Below are 19,731 nucleotides of genomic sequence, written 5' to 3' on the forward strand. Positions count from 1 at the left end.
CGCCTGTCGGATTGACCCCAAGGCCCCAAGCCACGGAGACAGCAACCCGAGCCGAGAGGTGACGGACGGACAGACCTCAAGCTGAGTCTCCCGGCCCCCGTCACACGGCGACGGCGGTGTGTGCATCGTGAGCCGTCGTGGCTGGCTACACCCAACGGGAGCCATTACTTGGAAGCACGTCGACTTCTCTGGATCGTGCATCAATCCACAAACTCAACCGTTTCCCGTCATTGGACATCTGCATCCCGTGTGCTCGCTACAGCCGTCCCTTGAGGAAACGAGCCACCATCCCCTACTCCTATCCCAAGTCACAGCCTGAAGCCATTCACATCCCTTGGCCACAACAACTCAGACATCAAGGCACGGCCCGTCCTCCGTTCTTCTCGGAACTTTCACCACGTGCTGCCATCGCAACCTTCAAGAAGTTGCTCATTTTGAATACGACCTGCCTAGCGCCGTCTTCCATTACACTTGTCGCATCTATAGGCCACTATTGTCACCATGGATGCCTCCACCTTGGAAAGCATCGCACGCAGATATGGCATGGCCATTGACAGACACACTCTGCAGGCAGCCCTCGACGATCCGGAGCACGGCACCGCTTTCACAGAGTGGGCGCGTCTTCACCTCGGCCCCGACAACCTCCTGTCCAAAGACGAGCTGTCGCTGTAAGTATCCTGCCAAACGCGTCACACAAGGGAACCGTGTCTCACAGGATGGGACTCTAGGTACTCGACTCTCGACAAATACGGCCAGGTCGACAAGCTCGTGGCCTCTCAGGACCTCGCCGCCGTTCAGGCCCTCAGCGAGCATGAGATTCAGAAAGCCATCGACGAGCTCAACCGCTCCACTGCTGCCATAGTGAAGCAGACTGAGACCCTGAAGCAGCAGCAAGACGCGCTGGCCAAGCTTGTCAAAAGCAATGCCAAGGTCCAGGAGGCCCGCTCCGATCTCGTCTATCAACGGACCCAGAAGCATGATTCTCAGCGAAGAAAGATGATGACTTCGGTGAGTTTGTCTCCCTTCTCTATCCCGACCGCCGCTAACTCAAACAAGGTTGAAGAGCTGTCCCAGACCCTAGAGTACAGGGCTTCTGATCTCGAACAGCAGGGCAAGGTCTCGGGTAACGGTCTGCAGCAAACGCTCGACAGCCTGCTCCACTCCGACGACAAGCTTCTCCTCAGTCTGCGCAAGCTGGGGCTGGAGCTGGAGACAGAAGACCCGGAAGACCGCGAGAACGTTGAGAAGCTCCGGGAGATCTGCATGAGGTCTGTTTCTCGTACCTGCTCCTCTGAGACATTTCACTGACCATGTCGCAGACTCATAAAGTACACGGTTGAAACGATGCGTACAAAGCTTGACCGCCTCTACCTCGAGACTCTCAGCTCCGTTCACCGCGGGGAAACCACTCCCAACCCCTCTGACGATGTCAAGTCTCTGCAGGATGAGCTGGAGTCCCTCTATTCCGAGATACTTCCCGTCGCCCAGATGTCCGTCGAGCAACAGTACCTGGAACCTGCTCTTAAATCACTGTCGAACAAGAACGGACAGTCGCTTGGCCGATCGGCCGCAGCCGTCGTCTACGTAAGTCTTCTGAAATCTCGCCGTACGTCCGAGAAGTATGCATCTGACCGTACTAGATCGACGAGTGCCTCGACTACCTGCTGGACCACATCGAGCGCCTCTCTGCTCGTATCGAAACGTTCCAATCGCATCAGACTGCCACGACTAACCTTGTCTCCACGGCTCGTTCTGAGTTGTCCGTCCCTGCGGCCACGCCCAAGAAGAAGACCCCCACCCAAGACCTGGCTTCACCCGTCCGCCGCCGCAACACCGGCCCCGGCTCCCCGATCCGCCAACGCTCCAATACCGGTAACCGCCGTTTCTCCGCTGGCTTGGACGAGCCGCCTATCGAGGCGCTCCTTCGCTCCTTGGCTATCACTTTCCCCGAGGACGCGGATGGCCCTACCCAGATTGCTCTTCTGACCGGGACCCTGGCCGAAAGACAGGCCAAGGCGCGCGATGTCGCACGCAATGCACAGGAGTCGCTCGAGAGCACAGCTGCGGCACAACTGGCGGACGCCAAGCTTGCCGTGCAACTTTTGCGCGATAGTCTACTGGCGGAAAGCCCCTTTGGAGATGTCAGATTGGTGGACGAAGGCATTGAGGCGTCCATTGCGGTGTTGGGACAAGAGGTGGAGAAGGTCAAAGAACGCGTGGAGAGGGTTGATGCAGGAAAGGCACGTCAGAGAAGCGAGAGGAGAAGAGAGATTCTCGAGCGGTGGGGTCGATAGAGTCGAGTCCAGCGAGAAGTGGGTGTCCAAGAAATTCCTAGTTGATTGTGCTGAATGTTGTAGATACAAGGCTATCGTCGCACAACATTGAGAAAAGTTTGATAAATACACTCTGCATCATATACCCAGCAAGAGTTGATATGTTCAGAAGAGAATAGGTGCAAAATATACACAGCAAGAAGCAAACGAATGGAGGTCCACCCCAATCATACCACACCCTCAACTTCCTCAAGTCAACTTGACAGTGACGACGCCCTTGGACGGCACCGAAACCGACACTCCTGAGCCAGAAACGGTAGCCTGAGTGGCATCAAACTTGTGACTATTGTCTGTTACCCACGCGCTTGCAGCCTTGGGCGTGAACCCCTTGAACGACACGCTCGCAGTCTTGGCGGCGCTGCCGTTGTTCGTAAACACCACCACAACGGACCCGTCCGAATTTTGCACCGCCGCCGTCAACACATCTGACGCCACCATGCCGGACGTCGCCAGCCTCTGCGCGCCGGGGCGGATGTGCCGCGACCACATCGCAAACGCCCAGAAGTTGGCCGACGGCGTCGCGGTCTTGCCGTCCTGCGTGTCGACGAGGTAGGAGTCGGACTGCAGCTGCTTCAGCTCGAAGCCCTCCCAGTAGAGGTACGCGGACAGCTTGGCGTTGATGATGCCAACGGCGATCTTGTTGGCCCAGGTCATGCCCTCGGTCGCGCCGCCGTTCTTGTACCATGTCAGGTCGAAGGGGTTCGTGATGCCGGACTCTGTGACCCAGGAGGCGAGCTTGGTGTCGAGCGCTGTGTTGGCGTCGCCCGAGTAGGTGTGCGAGGTGATGAGGCCGAGGTAGGACTCCATGCCGCTGGCGACGAGGGCGTTTGTGTACTTGACGGTCGATCCCCAGCCGACGGCGTCGCAGCAAGTGAGTTTGGTGTTGAGACCGGCGGCCTGGACGGCCTTGGAGAGCGTGGGGATGAAGGAGATGGCCTCCTGGGCGTTGAAGCTGATTTGCATCTGGGAGTAGCTGGGTCTGTATGGTGATTAGCCCACATACTCGGATGAGAGGGGAGAGAAGGTGCTCACGAGAAGTCAGGCTCGTTGAGGAAACCGAGATGGGTCACGTTGAGGCCGGCTTGTTGGTAGTACTTGACGTACTGAACCAGGAAATCCGCAAATGCCTGTCGCCAGTCGCCGGAGGAGCAGGTATGGCCGGTGGTACCGCAGAGGTATCTGTAAGAGTGTGTCAGCCAGATGCGCTCAACTTGATTCACTCTACAAGTTTGGAAACTGACCCGGCCGTGGCTTCGTTGCCGCTGGTCTTCATAAACCCGGGGGCACTCCAGGCGTCGGCGTAAATCTGCTTCACGCCATAGCTGACAGCCTGCTTCGTGAACCAGACTTGGCCGCTGTCATCGTCGTCCCAGGAGTAAATCGGCTTGCCAGAAGGCGACCCGGGACTCGTGGGGAGGATGCTATCGCCCTTACCGCCGGAGCCGATGCGGTTGCGGATGATGCTGAACCCAGCACCCTTGTCAGTGCTGAAGAGCAGATCCAGCGCCTCCTTCTGGAGAGCTGACGGGGCGTTCTGAAACTCTTTGGCACGGCCAAAGGCCTGAGAGAAACCGAAGCCGTCAATCTTTTGCAGCTTGGAGCTTGTGTCGACGGTGATTTGGCCGCGAGCGACGGCACCCAGGCCGGCCACGGCGATGAGCGTACTCAAAAGGACCATTGTATTGGTCGGATATGTACAGAAAACAATGAAAGAATGCTTAAACGAATGACGATGGAAGCGGAACGGCCCTGTATGCCAAGAACCGCCGTGGGAAGTGCCAAGTCTGGGGAAGTAATATACACAGGGCCTCAAAAACTCCCGAAGAGTGCGGACCCCTCGCGTCCCCTCGCCGACAATAGCAATTGGTGGAGATTCATCTTGATGATATTACTCAATTGAGTCAATGGATGTGAACGTTTATAGGGATCTGTTAATTAGCTATAGCTAGAATAATAATTAGCTATAGTAGGTCCCACCTAACCTAATCTAACTAACTAGAGGTGCTTATTTAATAATAGATAAGGGATTTTCTTATTAATATAACGTTTTTTTTTAACTACTATAGCGTATACGTTAATACTTATATTAAATTAACTACTTCTATTATTATACTACCTTTTTAATAGCGTTAACTACTCCTCACTATTATAACGCTAAGACTACTAATTATATTAGAGATCTCTTACTTCTTATAGATAATACTAATAATACCTATAATACTTTATTTAACTTAGCCCTAGAGGTAGGTTACTACCTCTAAAAAAAATATATTTATAAGGTTAATAAGTATAGAGTATATAATAAGAATAGCGCTATCTTATATATTAATATCCTCTATAGCTATACCTCCTCTATATATAAGTAATATACTAATTAATATACTAGTAAGTTAGTTAAGTGTAACTACTTATAATATACTAAGATTATCTATTATAAAGCTCTTAACTAATATAAAACTATTATAGTTAATAGTTAATATAACTATAATAATATTAATAAGTATTATAGGGTTTTACTATATATATAATAATAGTAATAACTTAGTAACCTTAGTATTATTAAGTATATTAAGATATTATTAGCTTTAGCTTTACTTATTATTACTTAGATCTATAAGAATATTTATAAAAATTAGTTATAATAAGCTAATAATAATACCCTACCCTACCTTATTACTAACGCTAACATATATAATATATAAGCTACCCTCTACGCTAAGAAGTATAGCTTATTCTCCTCCTTTTAGCACTTTTTAAAGACCTTAGAGTTATATACTATAAATTATAAGATTCTCTATAAAGTAAGTAAGAGTAGTAATAACTATATTAACTATATAATTTAAGTTTATAGTAACTACTTTAATTTATAGTATAAGAACCTTAATATCCTCTTATTTAATAATACCTATAAGACTAATAAGTTTAAGATACCCTTACTATAGATCACTAGTACTACCTACTTCTATATAATATTTAATATTACTTTTAGCTTTATTAGCAGTAAAACTAAGGATAACTTTAAGTAGCTACTTATTATACTATCTTACTAAGCCTATAAATACTAAGTATACTACCCTATAGTTATTCTCAGTAATCTTAATAAAGCTTTTAAATATACTATTAGCTTTATCTACCTAAGCGTCTAGCAGTAAATCTATATATAGTATATTATAAAAAATATTAACTATTATATATAAATAAAGTAGTATAAGCCTAATAATAAGCTAGATTAATAAGAGGCTACTTAAAGTATTAATTTTAGTATAGTTAACTTAGATTATATTATTTCTAAGTAGTAAGAGTATAAGGATAATATTAATTATATTACTATATTTAGACTACTTAACCCTATTATAGCTAACTTTCTTAGAAGTATTCTAACTTCTAATATAATAGTAGAAGTAAATTTATTTACTTATAGCATCTAAATAACACTTATAGCCTTATAAGATAACTTTCCCCTCTCCTATAATAATATAATTATAGTATAGAAAGCTTATATTTATACCCTTACTAAAAATGCTTTTTTTAAAGCTTAAAGTGCTCTCTATAAATACTACTTAGAATAGAAATATACTATAGATTATATTTTTAAAATATACTTTCCCTATAAAGAGGAGTTTACTAGTTTTACTATTTAGTATTATTAAAACTATAGCCTTATAATTACCTCCTATATAGAAGAAGCCTACGCATTCCTCAAATAGTAGCTATATTATATACTAATAAGCCTTAATACTCTCTATAATTAGATTTAAAAGATAAAGTAAAGGATAATATATATATACTAAAAAAGCTAAAGCTATATTAATATAAACTATCTTAAAATATAATAAGCTTATAATATTACTATTAATTAAAAAAGTAAGCTTTAAAGTGCTTAACTTAATATATAAGTAATATTTATTTATAGAGGATACTTAATATAAAGAGAAGGATCTACTAGCTTATAGTAGCTTATTTACTTAGTAGTATAGCTTACCTTACTACTATATAATACTTAGCTAGCTTTACTAAAATAAAACCTTTATTTTAGATAATATAGACCCTTATTAATATCTTCTAGATTACTTTATAAATCTCTCTAAGAAGTATATTTATATAAGAATTAATAGCTATAGCTATTTATACTAAATATTATAGCCCTACTAATTAAATAAGACCTTAGTATAATACTATATTAATTTAAATCTAAACTATAAACTAAAATAGCTAAAGCTATACTAAGTTAGCTATAATACTATATTAGCTAAACTATAAGAGAGACTAAGTTAATATAATATAACCCCTCCTACTTTAAAGCTTTAGAGCTACTTAAGAGTTAGCTATATAATAGAAGTAGAAGTAGAAGTAGAGGTAGAGTAAAAGGTAATATAAAAGCTAGAGGTAGAAACTAATCTATAGTATAAGCTAGGTTATATAAGATCTATACTATTAATAAAAAGCTTAATTACTTTAAGGATACTTTTTATATATATATAGCTAAGTAAGCTTTACTAATATTAGTAGTAAGTAGTATAAATACTATTAACTTATTATTACTACTACTACTACTACTAATAAGAGGTATATTAATAAGAAGTAGGGTAAGAAAGAGGGCTATAAGAGGTACAGTAGAAGGTATATAGTTTATATATTAGTAGCTACTAGTATAACTAGTAGCGTTAGAAGAACGCTAGAGATATTAGATTAATAATTAATGCGGTCCTTATTAACCTTTTTATTAAAAATCTAAAAAACGCTAGATCTTATTAAGTTATATTAATTACTATAATAAAAATTAAAGGCCTTAAAGTTGCGTAACTTTTAGGATCCCTAGCCTCTAGTTAGTCAGATTAGGTTAGGTGGGACCTACTATAGCTAATTATTATTCTGGCTATGGCTAATTAATGGATCCCACGTTTATGGAGTGGTTTTTTGCCGCAAACCCGGAATCAAGGAGTTGTGTTAATATATTTAATCTATTCGGGGTGGTCTAATTATGCTTATTAGAGCGAGGGGGGCCGCAGGTTCAAAAAGGGGAAAAAAGGGGATGAAAAAACCCAATTAGCGCGGATATCAGTGCCGTGCGCTTCCTCCTGTAGTCTGATGTCACACGGGCTCAACTGCCGTCCGATGAATGCAAGAATGGATCTGAAATGTTCTGGAACGGGTGCCGGAGGCTCGGGGGCCGCTCTTCGGTGCCATCCGATCTTCTCGCGTTGGACCCGAGTGAAGGCCCCGGTCGCCTCCCGGGTAAAGTGAGGTAACAATGAGGCTACCGGGCTCAGCCATGTTGTTTATCCGCAACAAACATCTTTTCGCGCACAAATGAGACGCTCGCGTCTCTCGAATTCTATCCGCTACGCGATGCAACTATTCGCATTCGGACCACGTGGAGGCGGCATGGCGGCAGATCTTGGTTTTGGATCGCCGGTCTTCCGTCCTGCAAGCTGCACATGAACGGGTTTATATATACTTGGTGATCCCTTCACAGGACCAAACTTTGGATCAGTAGGGATTCAGCCTCATGTTTTCCTCGTCTGATCTTTTCTGCTCTCATAATCCGACATCATGAAGTTCCAAAACACCGTCGCTTTCTTTACCTCCGCCATGGGTGTCGCCGCCCAGTGCGACCTCCCGTCCACTTACTCCTGGACCTCGACCGGCTCCCTCGCGAACCCCAAGTCCGGCTGGGTCGCTCTCAAGGACTTCACCGCGGTCCCTTACAACGGAAAGCACCTCGTGTATGCCACGACGCATGATACGGGGAGCACGTGGGGATCCATGAACTTCGGCACCTTCTCGGACTGGTCTCAGATGGCCTCGGCCTCCCAGAACGCCATGTCCCAGTCCGTCGTGGCCCCGACGCTCTTCTTCTTCCGCCCCAAGAACATCTGGATCATGGCGTACCAGTGGGGTCCCACGGCCTTCTCCTACAAGACCGCAAGCGACCCCACCATCGCCAATGGCTGGTCCGCCGCCCAGCCCCTCTTCTCCGGCACCATCTCCGGGTCCAGCACCGGCCCCATCGACCAGACCGTCATCGGCGACAGCACCAACATGTACCTCTTCTTCGCCGGCGACAACGGCAAGATCTACCGCGCCAGCATGCCCATCGGCAACTTCCCCGGCAGCTTCGGCTCCGCCTCCACCGTCGTGCTGAGCGACACCTCCAACAACCTCTTCGAGGCCGTCCAGGTCTACACCGTCAAGGGCATGAACAAGTACCTCATGATCGTCGAGGCCATCGGCGCCAACGGCCGCTACTTCCGCTCCTTCACCGCCACCAGTCTCGGCGGCAGCTGGACCCCGCAGGCCGCGACCGAGAGCAACCCCTTTGCCGGCAAGGCGAACAGCGGCGCCACCTGGACCAACGACATCAGCCACGGCGACCTGATCAGGAGCGACCCCGACCAGACCATGACCGTTGACGCGTGCAACCTGCAGCTATTGTACCAAGGCCGCTCGCCTTCGTCCAGCGGCGACTACGGCCTGTTGCCGTACAGGCCCGGTGTCCTGACGCTTAAGAAGTGAGCATGTTGATGTGAGGGAATGAACTAGATCGGCCTATTATGATGCCCAAGATAGGCTGGTCCCATTCTCTGAGAGAATATGAGGGTTTTGAGGGTATTGGGAACGGGTGCCTCTTCCTGATGCAAGGGATGTAGGGTTTTCTTCACTTACATACTTATCATACTTGCACATACAATCTACTCGAGAAAACGCATCTGCTTGACCCTACTTGTACACATTGACGTTCACGTCTCCTCTGAATAAGTGAGCCTTAAGATGAATGCAGCAGCAAAAGCACAGCGCCCTGCCAGTCTGGTTCAACGTTGAGCCGTCATTCACGGTCATTTAACAGTAAGGCTTTCTCTGATTCCACGTCAAAGTGAAATGCCAAGATCATAACAGGGATGCCTCCTGTAAAATTGCCCGGGCTGCAAATTGCGGGGGCGGAGACGCTGGTGAACACGGGAAGTTGGAAGCGCTGGCTTGGCACGTCACGGTCATCACACGCAGCACTGTGGGGTGAGCTTGTTGATGATCGAGATCGAGAAGACGAAAAGCCTTGATTGTTGGCACATCAGGCATAGAGTAAACACCGGTGAGTTGACAATATTTCGAATGAGTATCTTGTGGCCTTGGATGCTACGACCATGAGTTTTGTTATCCTGCCGGACTTCAAGCTAACTTAGCGAAGTACTCAATCACTGTTACATACGATCGTGCCCATTATTGTTTCTATCGTCCTCGTCTCCGTTGTCTTTATGGTCGTCTATGTCCCTATCCGCCCGGACTGTCAGAGATACTCGTCCAAGCTAAAAGCTCAGGATCAATTGGGATTTGGATACATCAAGTAGTCTGGATAAATCAAGTGGTATTGGTATCGAGGTAAGAAGCATGCTAGACTAATAGTCCAATACGTAGTCAAACGTGGAAGGAAATCCAACCACGCATTATTACGCCAAGCCCAAGGCCCGGCGTTAAGAAAGTAAAGCTCATCAGATCATCCTCCGACTGGGTATATCGATCTCTCCTCCCCTATTGCGCTCACAAACGAATCACCGAAAGTGCGTGACGATGCTCGTGTGCGACTGACGAGCATCTACTCGCTCTTCTTCTCACCGTCAGAGCTGTTCTTCGTCTCGACGACGTTCTCGGCGCGGCGGGACTTCTGAAAAGTGTACAGAGGCTCCAGCGTGGCCTTGCGGTCGAAGAAGACCCAGCGCCTGATGAAGTAGGGGATGGCCTTCTGGACCTGGTAGCGGGCGAAGCGGCTGGTCGGCAGAGCGAAGACCCAGTCAAGCTCCTCGAGGGTGCGCTGCTTGGTCTCGGGCACCCAGAAGAGGATCATGAAGAAAGCCACGACGTTGAAGCCGGCGTACCTAGACACAGTTAGTGATTTGATCTTACAAAGTCAATCGCACTTGCTATAACTCACAGTCCGAACGCGCCAACGACGCCAAGACGCTTAAGGATGAACGGGAAGGTCATTCCCAGAATAGCAGCCCAGAACAGGCAGGTGGCCACGGCGAAGCCCATGCCCATCTCACGGTGAGACAGAGGGTAAACTTCCTACAAGAATGTTAGTTATTCGATCTTCCTGGGTCGATTGCGTAGGATGGCACGGACACTACTGTATGTGAAAGGCACCGGCCCTTCGCCGGGAGAGTAAAAGGCGCCAAATAGGTACACGAAGAGCGATACGAGTGCAGTGCGGGTTGTGCCGGCTTCAATGAGCGTGCAGAGACCGGCCGCTAAGAGGGTCCACGTCATCTGCGGGAACGTGAAAAGAAGGAGAGATCGTCGTCCGAAGGTGTCGATGGTCCAGAAGGCCGGGAAGGCAAAGAGCCAGTTGACCATGCCGAAACCGAAGGAGCCGAGAAGGGCCTCGAAGTCGCCCATGTTTGCGTCTTTGAAGATGGTGGTTGAGTAGAAGGCGATAATATTAATGCCTGACTAATCAGTATACAGTACAGATATGAACGGGTGAGGCTCGAGAGGGCGAGGATTAAGGGGTGATGGTCGATGAGTGAGATTCAACTTACCGCACATCTGCTGAGCAATCATGACAGTAAAGGCAGCCAAGTTCGCGCGACGGACGCGAGGGATGGTGAAGAGCTGTGTGAAGCGAGTCGCGTAGTTGTTCTTGCTGAGGACCTGTCCCTCAAGCTGCAGCTGCGCGTGGATGGAGTACATATCACGAGCGCATTGGATCGGGTGGTTTCGAAGTTGAATCATGGCCTTCCACGCGGCGACGTAGCGGCCCTTCTTCATGAGCCAACGGGGAGACTCGGGGCAGAAGTAGATCATGACGAGGAGAGGGACGGCGGGGAGGAACGGGGCACCTGAACAAGCGGTCGTCAGTCAAAGTCAACTTCATAGACGAGTTGCGGCCGGACTTACCAAGCATAAGACGCCAGTTGTACTTGGCGTAGTAGACGGCAAGGTTAAACGCAGTACCGAGAGCAATGCCTGTTAACCGAGTCAGCTCTGAGCGCATGTACTTTGACTGAATGACGAACCAAAGGCAGTCCACATTTGCCAACTCATAACCAGGGCACCTGCTACCATGTGAGCCTAATGTTTCTGAGCGATAGTGTTGTGTTGTATTGACCTCGAATGCTTGGAGGCGAATTTTCAGCAGCGTAAATGGGCACGGTGGAAGCCTTGGCTCCCATTCCGATACCCATGAGCAGACGGTTGACGAACTGCTGCTGCCAGTTGTGACTAAGGGCCGAGCCGATGAGAGGCCAGATACAGAAATGTGCAGAGAAGAAGATGACACCGCGGCGACCGAAGTAGTTGTTGAGAGGGTCAGAAAGCCAGCAGCCGAGCAGACTGTAGAATGTTTAGCAGTGTAACTTATGAGGGCGGTCTTGCGAAACATACGCGCTTCCGAGATAAGGGCCGGCGTTGACAAGACCGAGGATGAGGGTGTCCCGAGTGCTGTCGGAGCCGATGCCATACTCTGCAGGGAAGAAAATGTTGGCGCCGTTCGTGCCGGTCTGGTCCCATCCCTGGACGGCAGCACCAATGGAGCAAGTGGCAATGGTCAAGAACAGCTTCGTTGGCATGCGCCACTTGTGCTCGACCTCGTCGCGCAATGCCTGGATTTCGGCTTCGTCCAAAGTCTCGGTGCCTCCAATGGTCGCATAGTTCTCGGGATCCTGTGCTACCAGGGCACCCTTGCGGAAGAGACCAACTTCACTCTGGAGACCCTTCTCATCGCAGAAGGCCTCGACATCGTGCATAAGTTGTTCGTAACCAATTCCTTCAAGAGGGTTCTTGATCCTGCATAGCTGTGAATCATGGCTGGTTGTCAGGATTACGAGCTTGCTGACTTACTTGGCCTCGACGTTGCGGCTCAGGTCAACGGGATCGATGTGGTGGGCACGTTCTTCATGATGCCCGATGGCATCGACAGTCTTGCTGCTGAGGAGTCGAAGTCAGATGGAAGTCAAGCTTGTATTGGCCGTTGAGGTGCTTACTCGTGAGGCTGGATGTCACCCATGATGGCGATATAGGCGATGCAAGTCGCGGCTCTCTTGGCAGAAATTCAAGTCTCGCGCGTTCAGCTTGGACGGATTACTGAGTATCTTGTGTAGCTTCTCAACCTAATGAAAGCACGGCGCACCTGCAGAGCAAAACAAATCATAGCCCTAGCAAGGGGCCTGGGCTGGGGAAGCCATGGATCTTTATAGCACACAGCTCAACCCTATGGACACAGACGAAAAGCAGCCGAAGATCCTCTACCAGAGACTCGAGAAGCTGTCATCTTGGCAGCTCCGCACACACCACCCACAAGCTTTGAGTATTGCGAGTTGGAACCGCGCAGCGCGAAGAAACTCGTCAAGATGGACGGGGTTGCCAAGTCCTGGCCCATGCTGCCCCACGCCAGGACGGGAAGTACGCCTGCGAGGCTGCCCTTGGAAATGCTTTTGTTACTTTTGGAACGAGTTCTTAGCTGTCAGATCCTGTCGCGGACGAGCTTGGCCATGTGGACGTTGCTTTTCCCTGTTGCTGCGGCCAGCTCCGACGAGGGCTGGAATTGCGCCGGGGCCGACGACTTTACGAGGGCTGGGTTCCAGAATAACACGCGCAAGGGAGACAATATCTGGAGTTTGTGTTGTGCGGGATACATGTCGAGTACATTTTGCCCTGGTGACACATGCGCCGGTCCCTTGTTCATGTCGCGTCTTGGGTCTTGAGGATGTAACGTGTAGAGAGGTTTGGAGCGAGCTGAGTCGTTCGTCCAGTGACACCCGTCCCGCAACGCCGAGAAGTGATCGTGAGAGCCAAGTGCTTGGCACATTCATTGACTTTGTGCGCAGCAGTACGCCACCGCCTACACAGTGATTGAGTGAGAGAGACGGAGAACACCAAGCAGGCACAAACGCCCAAGCTCGATCGTCAAGGCTTCGCTTGCCCACAAGTCCACAAGTCCACCGCCGAGGACGCTACCGAGCACCAGCCATAATGCTTGACTTGAGCTTGAACCGACTTGACGTTTCTTGGAATGCGCTTGAACACCGCGTGTCCAGTTTTCCAGCGAGGCTTCGAGCGGCCCGTCGACCGGCGGTGCTGTATGAATAGAAGCGGTTTTGTGCGTCCGGCTGCCTCAAGCCTATGTCCCCAAGCCCGGCAGCACCCCCGTCTCCCGGATGCCGTCGTCTTTTCTAGCCATAAGGCTTGTCCTACGTCATTTTAAGAGGGAAGTGGGAGGGCACTCTGCAAACCAAGACCCACGACAATCAAAAGCTGGCATTGGCTGGGAGGCAAGTCCGTCGATTGTCTGCCTCTTCCTCTCTGGGAAAAGCTAGAGGAAAGTCGTACTCATCGGACCGACATCAGGCGGACTGCCGAGACTCAGGCGCCTGAATAAGCTGCAGCTTTGCGGGCGAGAGAGCCACGGGGAGCGGAGGGTGGCCGGGGTTACGGGGGGTGGCGGTCGGGGTTGGTTGCGGGGTAGGCGACCTTCGTTTTGCTTGGAAGTTGGGCTACTGCAGAAGTGGTATTGGAAGGATTCGACACCCGACTCGCTCCCGTATCGTATTGGACGGGAACAGAGAGCTGACTGGAGCAGCCGGTGGGCCGTGAAAGCGCTAACATTGAGACTGTAAGGTATCGAACGGTGCTGCCGCTGTTGGGCCCGTAGGTAAACACCGAAAAGTTGGGCGCCGTATGGAGCGGGCTTTGAGCGACGCATCTCCAACAGTGCGGGCTGTTCACCGAAAGAAGGCGTTGGTTCGACAGACGGGCCCCCATCCCAAGAATGCTGGGCCGGGATACGGCAGTTTCAATGGCTGGGCGGCAGTGGGGATAATTCGTACCGCACGCAGGTAGTCTCCGTTGTGCACGACTGCTTGCTCACAGAAAAGGATTCATGTAAAATTATGGTCTCTTTGGTCTGTACCACAGGAGAACTCCGACGTGTGTTGCGCTGCTGATATTGACTGGTTGGAGCCTGCAAGTGCAGGCGACAGCGCAGTGCTTGGGGACGAAGCCTAAGCTCTCATCGATCGACGTGGAGGTCGCCTTCGCAGGTGAATTAAGATATGACCAATTTGAACGACGAATGACAGTAGAGACAACGACAGTAGAGGGTCCTCTCACGGACGGAGGTTTTTGTGTCTGAATGACATCCTGAAGACACAGCAGTCGTGCATTTCGATCTGTTAGTCGTTGCTCCAGAGGGAGGAATAGCACAGCCAACACGGGTTGCATGGCGCATTGCGGTCAGGCGACCGTTCTGGCCAAGGTCCGTCAACTCTGTCGATTTGGTTGTTGCTGCAGGGACAAGTTCGCTTCCAAGGGTGCCATCACATCATTTCCTTTCTTGGGTGCGTTGGTGTCGCGTCGTCTGGTTGAATGCACTTTTCCTGCGCAGCGGTCTTGGTGAATCTTGGCCTCTCCCGGACGGCGGCCAGTCGCGCAAACGGCTGTTCAGCAAGCAAGTAGAAGCGCTTCGATGAGTGCCCGATGACCTTCACGGCGCGCATTGCGGGCAGTACCTGGCCCTGCAAGACCTGGATACCCTAGAATGATAAACCAAAGCCAGGGAGGAAACTTGACTCGGATTGATTGAGCGGTGGTTTGGCTGAGCCTCGACATGGGCCGCACTGGACAGCAGGCCCGGTAATTCCCCTTGGGGTCGATTTGTGGGATGACGGCCAAGTTTGGGGAACTGATATTAGATGTTGGAGACAAACGCACTTTGAGGTGGAGTAATGCAACCTGACGCCGGCAAATCAGACCTCAGTCGCATGCTAGGATATTGAACGAAGATTATGGCGATCCTAGATGGTCAGTCCTCGAGACTTACAAGCTGCTGCTCCGCCATCCTTCTTCTGTGCCGCCTGAGACTTGCTGGGATTTACTGCAGACGTGGTTGACGGTAGTGGCATCTGGAGGATTCACCCGCATGAGACAAGACCCTTTGGGAGCTTGGGACAAGACGGCACATTGTCGAGCTTGGCTGCAAGGGCTGTTCTGGCCTTTTCAAATATTTTCAGGTAACAAGTTGCGTGAGGTCTGGGTTGATGATCCTGCTTCCTTGACGGAGGGAGGATCGCACTGGTTGGCGGGCTTGATTGAGATGGGATTGGCCGTGCCAGAGTGATGCTGTCCCACGCCTTCTTCAGGGACACAATCGGCCAGGTTGAGCCGCGTCCAAGTAGTGGTACGAAGCGGTAAGCGCGAGAGGAAATAGCAACGACCCAGGAACGGGGATAACAGTGGAATTGTGGACTTTGGTAGAAGTCTAGACCTCTGGGGATGACGATTGTAAGTTGGGGTCGTTGAGTTGGAGGAGCTTGGGGAATCCTCGTGGCAGGTGCATCGTGACATTACATTTGGCAGTGGCTCTGTGCGATGCACGGGCCATCGACATCACATTACATAAGACGGACGAATTCAACCCGACGCTTTGCCGTCATCCGAGGACTCTGTAGACTTCATTGGTTGGGAGATGTAATAAGTGGAGATGGAGGGGCATACTGTGTGATCCCGCTCTCAGAGCTGGCGATTGCACTGTAGCTTCAGCAGTGGTGCCGCTGGTCTGGGAAGGTCCAAGGAACGAGCTTCCTTATCCGACCAGTCTTGGTGCTGTGATTCGTTATCGTAGCTACCTCGTCCCGCTGAGAGTGCGCTTTAGCTCGGCTTACAGTGCTGGCGCAACGCAGCAAACGTCTTTCGATACGCCATCTGATCTAACGTAACGGCGCTGCCCCTCTTTCCCCGTGCGACTCGACCGGCCGACAGAGTCTTGATGTTGGCTAGAACATCACATCGTGCCGTCCCTCGCACGTTCTGCTCCTCCTTCACCACTGTTCCTGCATCTGGCTCAATCAGAATCGGCCGAATTCGAAGCCAACACCTCTCTACAGATCCGTCTAGACCTCTTGGTGGACCTTCCAGAGCTCCAGCACCGTCGACGACGAGGCGCATCGCATCATCCTTGAGACCGGCGCGGTTCTTCTCCACCACCTCTGCCGCAAACATGGCTCAAGACTACGAGACTGTCCTCAAGGGCAAGTACCCGGCCAAGGCCCACGCTCTGCGCGTCGCCGATGAGGTCAAGTCCAAGGTTCCCGGTGCCACCGGCGTCCTCTATATCGAGGGTCGCATGACCAAGATGATCGAGGACAACGACGAGCCTGAACCCTTTAGGTACCCCCTGCTTCCGAGCCCCAAGAACCTCTGGCCAATGGTCTAACACCCTTCAAAGACAGCGCCGCTACTTCTACTACCTGACCGGCTGCCCCCTCGCCGACTGCCACTACGTCTTCGACCTCGAGTCCTCCGAGTCCACCCTGTTCATCCCTCCCATCGACCCCGATAGCGTTATCTGGTCCGGCCTCCCCGTCAGCGCTGCCGAAGCCAAGGAGTTGTACGACGTCGACCATGTAAAGTACACCACCGACGTCAATGCCGAGCTTGTGCGCCTCGGCAAGGGCAACAAGACCGTCTTCGCGATTGAAGGTCAGGTTTTGGATAGCATCACGTTCCTCGAGTTCGAGGGCAAGAACTTTAGTGTCCTTAAGAACGCCATCGAGACGTGCCGTGTGGTCAAGGACGACTTCGAGGTTGCTCTCACCAGAAAGGCCAACGCTGTCTCCACCATTGCCCACCACGCTGTCGTTGAAAAGGTCAAGAAGGCCAAGAACGAGAGTGAACTGTATGCTACCTTCCTGTATCACAGCATCTCCAACGGCGCCACCAACCAGGCCTACCACGGTATCTTTGCTGCAGGTCGAGCTGCTGCCACCCTGCATTACGTAGCCAACGATGCTCCCCTGGCGGGCAAGCAAAATCTCCTCTTGGATGCTGGCATGGAATGGAACTGCTACGCCTCTGACATTGTAAGTCTTTGCCAGCCACCGTGTCGTGCCCAGAATCCATTTTAACAGGCTGAAGACACGTACTTTCCCCATCTCTGGCAAGTTCAGCAAGGAGTCTCGTCAGATCTACGACATCGTGTTGAAGATGCAGCTTGACACCACCGCAGCTCTGAAGGAGGGTGTCGTCTGGGACGATATCCACCTGATGGCCCACAAGATTGCCATTGATGGCCTCCATTCCGTCGGCATTTTGAAGGGCGACAAGGAGGAGATTCTCAAGAACAGGACCAGCGTCGCCTTCTTCCCCCACGGCTTGGGACACTACCTCGGAATGGACACCCACGACGTTGGCGGCAACCCCAACTACGCTGATACCGACCCCATGTTCCGTTACCTGCGTGTCAGAGGCAAGCTGCCTGCTGGTAGCATCGTCACCGTCGAGCCCGGCATCTACTTCTGTAACTTCATTATCGAGCCCTACCTCAAGGACCCCGTCCACTCCAAGTACATTGACACCGCCGTACTAGAGAAGTACTGGGATGTTGGTGGCGTGAGGTAAACAATACCCAACCATTCCCAATCGTGACGATGCTAATCTTTATAGAATCGAGGACAACATCTTGATCACCGCGACGGGCAGCGAAAACTTGACCCCTACCATCAAGGACCCGGATGAGTTGGAGAAGATCATCCAGGCGAGCTAAAGAACATAGTTGAAGCCATTGTACAAATCAAGCTAGCAATTAATCAACACGCTCAACGCCTTCGCTGATGAGATGATGCCTCGTCCCACTACGCCTTTTCCACTAACGCCACGAGACTGAAACCGATGTTGTCTCCTCCTTGTGCGATGAATTGACGCACAATGTCCAGCGACTTTTGACCAAGATCAACCCGTTGCTCTTCGTCCGGCACGCCCCTATCCACGGGGCCCTTGCGATCACCGTCCAGTTCGTACAGATGACCGGTATCCGGTGATTTCACAAAGCAGATGTAATGGAAGTCTACCTCATCTTCAGCACTCGCCGGCGCAGCTGTGTCGCCCTTGGTGGCGATCGAAGAATAGGCGTCCTCCAGCTCGGTTGAAGCTTCCAGTGCCATGGCAGCCTGAGCGGGGTCCATCGGTGCCGTGATAGACAGCAGATTGTCTAGCAACGACCCCGGTCCTGCTTTGCATTAGTTCTCGTTCACTTTCTAGGGAGCTTCGGCAGCTTACTGAGAAAGTCTTTTGCGCGGCCATTTGCCAATGCATGCAGAATGGCATACAGCCCGCAGGCGTTGTTGATAGTCTGCTTAAACCACACGGCGTCTTCGTCTTCTTCGTTGTGCTCAACCATCCAGTCCTGAGCGCCGGCTTCCTCTGCCGTCAGTCGCGCCTCGAAAGTGGGTGTCGTAGGGAAGATGAGGACGAGAGCCAGAATCTTGTCTGGGAGCAGCGCGGGATCGTCCAAGGCGAAGATGTCCTCAAACTGGAGCGATGGCGGAGCACCGAGAAGGCTGATGAGTTCGTTGAATACTTCGGGATTCGACTCGAGTGGGATGAAGGCCTTGTTGTAAGTCGGCGGCATGGTGAGAACTCCGGCGGGGTTGATGCAGCTGTCGACGGACAGGACGGTGAGAAAGGAAGCGAGAAGGGGAGCTAATTTCATGAATTTGATAGAATGATGCCTATGCACAGCCCGACAAAAAGCTGGTGAAATCAGAATAGGTGAGAAATCATATTGCGTTGAAATGGAAATTGATGATTCAGTGAGACCATGAGGTAGGTGGGTAGGGTTGACAAAGCAGGAAATGTTGCTGACTGAGCATGAAAATACACTGGCGGATTCGCTCCTCCAGTGGAAACCCATCGCCTCTGATTATCTCTACCACTTTTGTCCTCCATCCAAGTGTAAGTCCAGACTTTCACAAGTACATTGTAAATACAGCCGCGCGGACACATGAAACCTAGGCGCTCTCGCCGTCAAACGATGAGAATGACCTTGAAGACACTTGAATATCTCGTAAAGGATCCGGTATCCTTGTTCGGGGTACAGAAAGCTTGATCGCGCTACCTTACCGACCCGGACAGCCAAGACATGGCGGGGCTTCTCGCTGGAGTCTCCGGCGCTCACTCGTTCCACTTCGTCCAACACCTTATTCTCACATGTCTTCCACGGATCGAAACAATAACAGAGGCTGAGGTAATGTCAGTCAGTTTCCAGTGTTCAAGTAAAAACCCTTCAAACCTCACCTGGCGAAAGCACACATGGCCGCCGGCCGCCGACGGCTCGGAGCGGCATGTCTGAACCCCACACAAGGTCCCCGCATTGCCCCCGGCCGCTCCATGCGACAGATAAGATAACACAGCAGAAAGATGGAGGGGTTATGGTGGTCATCCTGCTTCCCCTCCGGCACACTTCTGCCAGCCAGCGCAGATACTTGCGCACGCCATCAGGCCCGAAGTGAGCTACTTTTCATGCGTTGGCGTACTGCAAGGTAGGGTAGTACAGAGCCCGCGGTGGGGGCGATCGGTAATGGCCGGCCGGAGGGCACGCCGTCCATCTGCTTCCCGCCGGCTGGGCGTTTTG

The 19,731-nt window shown here is 50.7% G+C and overlaps 6 protein-coding genes across 6 annotated transcripts; 3 read left to right on the forward strand and 3 right to left on the reverse strand.

Annotated features, from left to right (window-relative positions):
* Positions 1-501: 501 nt before the first annotated feature.
* CGCS363_v005948 (uncharacterized protein) lies at positions 502-2,294 on the forward strand (the record flags this gene model as incomplete). The annotated part of the gene is made up of 5 exons (XM_036637797.1): positions 502-668; positions 729-1,008; positions 1,057-1,268; positions 1,320-1,584; positions 1,641-2,294. 5 exons carry the CDS (start codon positions 502-504, stop codon positions 2,292-2,294), a joined length of 1,578 nt encoding a protein of 525 aa, XP_036495815.1.
* A 228-nt stretch (positions 2,295-2,522) lies between these two features.
* On the reverse strand, positions 2,523-4,011 carry gba-1 (putative glucosylceramidase 1; the record flags this gene model as incomplete). Its single annotated transcript, XM_036637798.1, has 3 exons — positions 2,523-3,312; positions 3,366-3,512; positions 3,575-4,011. The coding sequence occupies 3 exons, from the start codon at positions 4,009-4,011 to the stop codon at positions 2,523-2,525; spliced, it is 1,374 nt and encodes a 457-aa protein (XP_036495821.1).
* Positions 4,012-7,886: 3,875 nt separating this feature from the next.
* On the forward strand, positions 7,887-8,849 carry axhA (putative alpha-L-arabinofuranosidase axhA; the record flags this gene model as incomplete). The annotated part of the gene is made up of 1 exon (XM_036637799.1): positions 7,887-8,849. The coding sequence occupies one exon, from the start codon at positions 7,887-7,889 to the stop codon at positions 8,847-8,849; it is 963 nt and encodes a 320-aa protein (XP_036495634.1).
* A 1,075-nt stretch (positions 8,850-9,924) lies between these two features.
* ywtG-3 (putative metabolite transport protein YwtG) lies at positions 9,925-12,333 on the reverse strand (the record flags this gene model as incomplete). Its single annotated transcript, XM_036637800.1, has 10 exons — positions 9,925-10,204; positions 10,261-10,394; positions 10,452-10,774; positions 10,868-11,167; positions 11,226-11,294; positions 11,345-11,383; positions 11,437-11,660; positions 11,712-12,113; positions 12,168-12,254; positions 12,311-12,333. The coding sequence occupies 10 exons, from the start codon at positions 12,331-12,333 to the stop codon at positions 9,925-9,927; spliced, it is 1,881 nt and encodes a 626-aa protein (XP_036495633.1).
* A 3,987-nt stretch (positions 12,334-16,320) lies between these two features.
* PEPP (putative Xaa-Pro aminopeptidase PEPP) lies at positions 16,321-17,865 on the forward strand (the record flags this gene model as incomplete). The annotated part of the gene is made up of 4 exons (XM_036637801.1): positions 16,321-16,490; positions 16,549-17,182; positions 17,238-17,716; positions 17,766-17,865. The coding sequence occupies 4 exons, from the start codon at positions 16,321-16,323 to the stop codon at positions 17,863-17,865; spliced, it is 1,383 nt and encodes a 460-aa protein (XP_036495632.1).
* Positions 17,866-17,917: 52 nt separating this feature from the next.
* UCHL3-1 (Ubiquitin carboxyl-terminal hydrolase isozyme L3) lies at positions 17,918-18,729 on the reverse strand (the record flags this gene model as incomplete). Its single annotated transcript, XM_036637802.1, has 3 exons — positions 17,918-17,924; positions 17,973-18,327; positions 18,378-18,729. 3 exons carry the CDS (start codon positions 18,727-18,729, stop codon positions 17,918-17,920), a joined length of 714 nt encoding a protein of 237 aa, XP_036495631.1.
* Positions 18,730-19,731: the final 1,002 nt, after the last annotated feature.

Source organism: Colletotrichum siamense (genome assembly GCF_013390195.1).
Source record: "Colletotrichum siamense strain Cg363 chromosome Unknown KSG_Cg363_contig04, whole genome shotgun sequence".
NCBI lineage: Eukaryota > Fungi > Ascomycota > Sordariomycetes > Glomerellales > Glomerellaceae > Colletotrichum > Colletotrichum siamense.